This window comes from Solanum stenotomum, chromosome 6, assembly GCF_019186545.1.
Source record: "Solanum stenotomum isolate F172 chromosome 6, ASM1918654v1, whole genome shotgun sequence".
NCBI lineage: Eukaryota > Viridiplantae > Streptophyta > Magnoliopsida > Solanales > Solanaceae > Solanum > Solanum stenotomum.
The window spans coordinates 28291979-28295543 of NC_064287.1; the positions used below are offsets into that span (position 1 = coordinate 28291979).

General features: G+C 33.7%; 1 protein-coding gene across 1 annotated transcript; it reads right to left on the reverse strand.

Moving 5' to 3' along the window:
* Positions 1-1224: 1224 nt before the first annotated feature.
* Positions 1225-2442, reverse strand: LOC125868640 (probable WRKY transcription factor 27). Its single transcript, XM_049549247.1, has 2 exons — positions 1985-2442; positions 1225-1630 (listed from the first exon to the last, which is right to left on the reverse strand). Exons 1-2 carry the CDS (start codon positions 2440-2442, stop codon positions 1225-1227), a joined length of 864 nt encoding a protein of 287 aa, XP_049405204.1.
* Positions 2443-3565: the final 1123 nt, after the last annotated feature.

Genomic DNA, 3565 nt, shown 5'->3' on the forward strand with positions numbered 1-3565 from the left:
GATATGAGGTTGATGTTGAGACACTGTTGGATATATCTGTTGATTATGAATTGTGTAGTATAGGTTGTTGGTTCGCTGTTAGAATGAAGTTTCGGTGGTTCGGTTGGGATTGAAAGGAGTTGTTTGTAGCTGCTAGTTTAGCTTAGTTTAGTGTTACTTGCGAGTACCTGTTGCTTTTGGTACTCACCCTTGCTTCTACACAGTTGTGTAGGTCGACAGCTCTATCAGATCCGACTTTTTACTCATCTTCAGATTAGAGCTTCCAGACTTACTTGAGAGGTAGCGGTTCATTCCAGACGTGCCCTCAAGTTATCTATTTTTACTGTTCTGTTCTATTCTAGAACTTTACTATGAGACTTGTATATTTTATTCAGATTCTATATTAGAGGTTTGTACATGTGACAACTAATTCTGGGGTTATGTTGACTTTATTTAAAGACTTCCGCTTATCTTGCTATCTTATTCTTGTTGTATTAATTCTGTATCATTGGGTTTTTTGGGTGTTAGGCTAACGTGTCCGGTGGGGTTTGGGCATGTGCCATCACATCCGGTTTTGGGGTGTGACACTTATTTATCTTTCAAATCATCAATACTAATCCACAAGATCATAAACTGCTTTTAAGTGTGAAAAATCTTTCAAAACGGTTAATGCATGCATAAAATATCAATAATGATATTTATATAAATTAACTTTAATGGAAAATATTTGTTTAGTCGAATACTTTATAATAGTATAAATAATATTATACTTATGTAAGTGTAATCATGGGAGGTCTTGAGGTCCTACAATGTTTAAAGCTTTCATAATTTTCAAAACAACCAGAAGAAAAAATAAAAGAACCCAAAATATTTAGAATGAATATCGTTTGAATGGTGGAGGAAATATAATGATATGTACAATTTAATGTAAAAACTAAGTGAGATGACTTTTCTTAAAGAAAAAACTATTTGAGAAAATTGAACAACAACTTACAAGAAGGACTAAATTCATGAATTGAAGAACAACAGAAAATAATGAAATCGAAAAAGATTTATATCTAGTTATCTAGAGAACCGTCATTTTCTATAATGTACATTGTTAAACATAGCAAACTATAAACATATAACTCTTCACGGCCACACTATAAACAGAAACATAAACATGACTAGAAGACCACAAATGTCGACAAATAGAGTTGGTGGAAAGGGGAAAAATATAAATTCCTCTAGTCATTTTCTTCCATATTAGGTGGAAGCAATAACTCCTTGAAGTTCTTCAAATCCCATAATATTATCTTCATTCATGTTCATGTCCTCTTTACCATCAGCTCTATTATTTGTTGTCGCATCAACCATTTTGTTTTTGCTCCTGATTTCAAGCATAGGCATAGTTGGGATTATTGGAAAAGCAACATCTCTTAAACACTCAGCACGCTTGGAAGAGGATGATAATGCATTCAACATTGATGCTTTGGGCACGATATTTATGCCCTTTGGAAGATTGAATTTTAAACTAGTGTTGCAACCAACAAGATTTCTATGTTTCATGGGTAGATCATGGTTGTGTTCACTAGAATAGGACACCAAGAAAAGGTTCTCACCTTTTGGGCTTTTCTCAACTGTTTTTTTTGCTTCACGGTGTTTTGATGTACTACACTTATAGTAATTCCGTTATGTCATATACAGATAACACTAATAAATTTTAAACAAATATCATGTGTATCCACCATTAATAATTTTTACTACTTTTGGTGATGAAAATTGAAAATAGAAGGGAATAGATTATTCTATAACAAAAAAATTGGTGAAGAGAGCGAATCTCAGAAATGGAGAACCTTTGATATGCTTCTGACTAGACTTGTTCCATCTCCATATATCATTTGTGAGTTCCTCTTGCAAGAATTCATAGATAATCATTTTCGACTAATTTTTCCTGATTTCAAATCAAAAGTATTAAAATCAAATTCTGAACACACACATAAAATGTAACACGGTGAGCGGTTACCTTGTTGTAGTTTGGATCAAAGGATTCCTCATGGAAAAAGTGAAATTAGGATAAATGTTAGACCTTATATCAAGTTGTTTTTGTTGATCAATCAATTCTTGAGGTGTTGTAGTTATTGGTGGCATACACACTATTGTTGTTGGTGATGGTGGAAAAGAGCTTTGTTGGATAAATTGAGCTAGCTGAATGGGATGTAAGTACAACTCTTGGTTACCATTTTGGTTCATAATTTTGACTTGATCATTTGGTTTTTCCTGGTGAGCAATTGGAAAATCTATAGAGAAAACTTTAGATAAGCCATTAAAATTAGTCATTTCAGAAGCTAAACATATGTCAATGTAGTTCGAAACATCATTTGGAGAAGTCTCCATGCCTAAGTTAGGAGCTACAACATTGTAAGGTGTATTAATATTACAACTTTTTGCCACCCCACTTTTATCGCAATCATCTTCTCCCATTTAAGATCTATATATAATGATATATAGTTAACCGCAAAAAATGGGGAAGGATCAAGAAAAAATTAAAAATTCAGAAATGTACCTACAAGAGAAACTAATGATGTTTTCTGCGAGAGCGGAGAGGGAAAAAAATCTAAAGAGGGGACTGACTTATGGAGGAAATAGATGAGTAAAAAAACGTTTTAGCTGGTAGGAAATTAGAAATCAAAGACTGGGATGAAGAAAAGTGAACCATTTTTTCTTATTTTATAGAGAAACTTAAAGGGGTATCTACCTACCCCGGCTCATCCACATTCACTTCGCACTTAATGTACAATAAATGTTTTTTTTCTATTTTAGAATGAGTGGTATTGTCGATAAAGGAGAATTCAAAGATAATCACTTGTTGTCATGACCCGATTCCTCAAGTCATGATGCACCTACTACACCTCACCAGTAGGTAAGCCTAACCCTTAGTCTGAAGTCATAAGCAACGGGCTATCAAGTAGAAGTCAACAATAGTAAGCATGTATCTTATAACGAAGCGAAGAAAGGGTAATAGATAGAAATGTAATACAACAAACCATCCCCAAGACCTTACAACAGCTAGTAATAAGCATCTAAACAAAATAAGAGTACAACGCCTTTTACTAATACAAAAAAGTATAGGTTGTCTCTATATACATTATAAAGACTAAGCCTAGCGAAAATAGATGGAAAATGGTAACTCAAAACACCACGAGCTCACCCTAGTTTCTGAACTCTAATTTGTTCTACATGACTCCAAATGAACGGGGAGAACTCAAAATATGATATGTAGGGAGTAAAAATGTAGTATGAGTACCAAAAACGATACTCAATAGGCTTGGGCCAAGTAAGCTCCAAAGACAAAGCAAGTATATACAACAAGTAATAATGAAATCAGAGCACAAATCACTAAATAGAAGATAAACAATAGACAAGCAATAAGGAACATAAGTAGGATACAAAAAATAAAGAACTCAAACAAAACATACTTGGAACAGAAGCCAACAACCTACTCACAACAAACTATACAAGGTTAGGTGGACTAACAACCATAAGTGTAAAGCGACAACCAATCAGTTGTCACATCAACAACCACACAAAAGAGAATATAATCAAA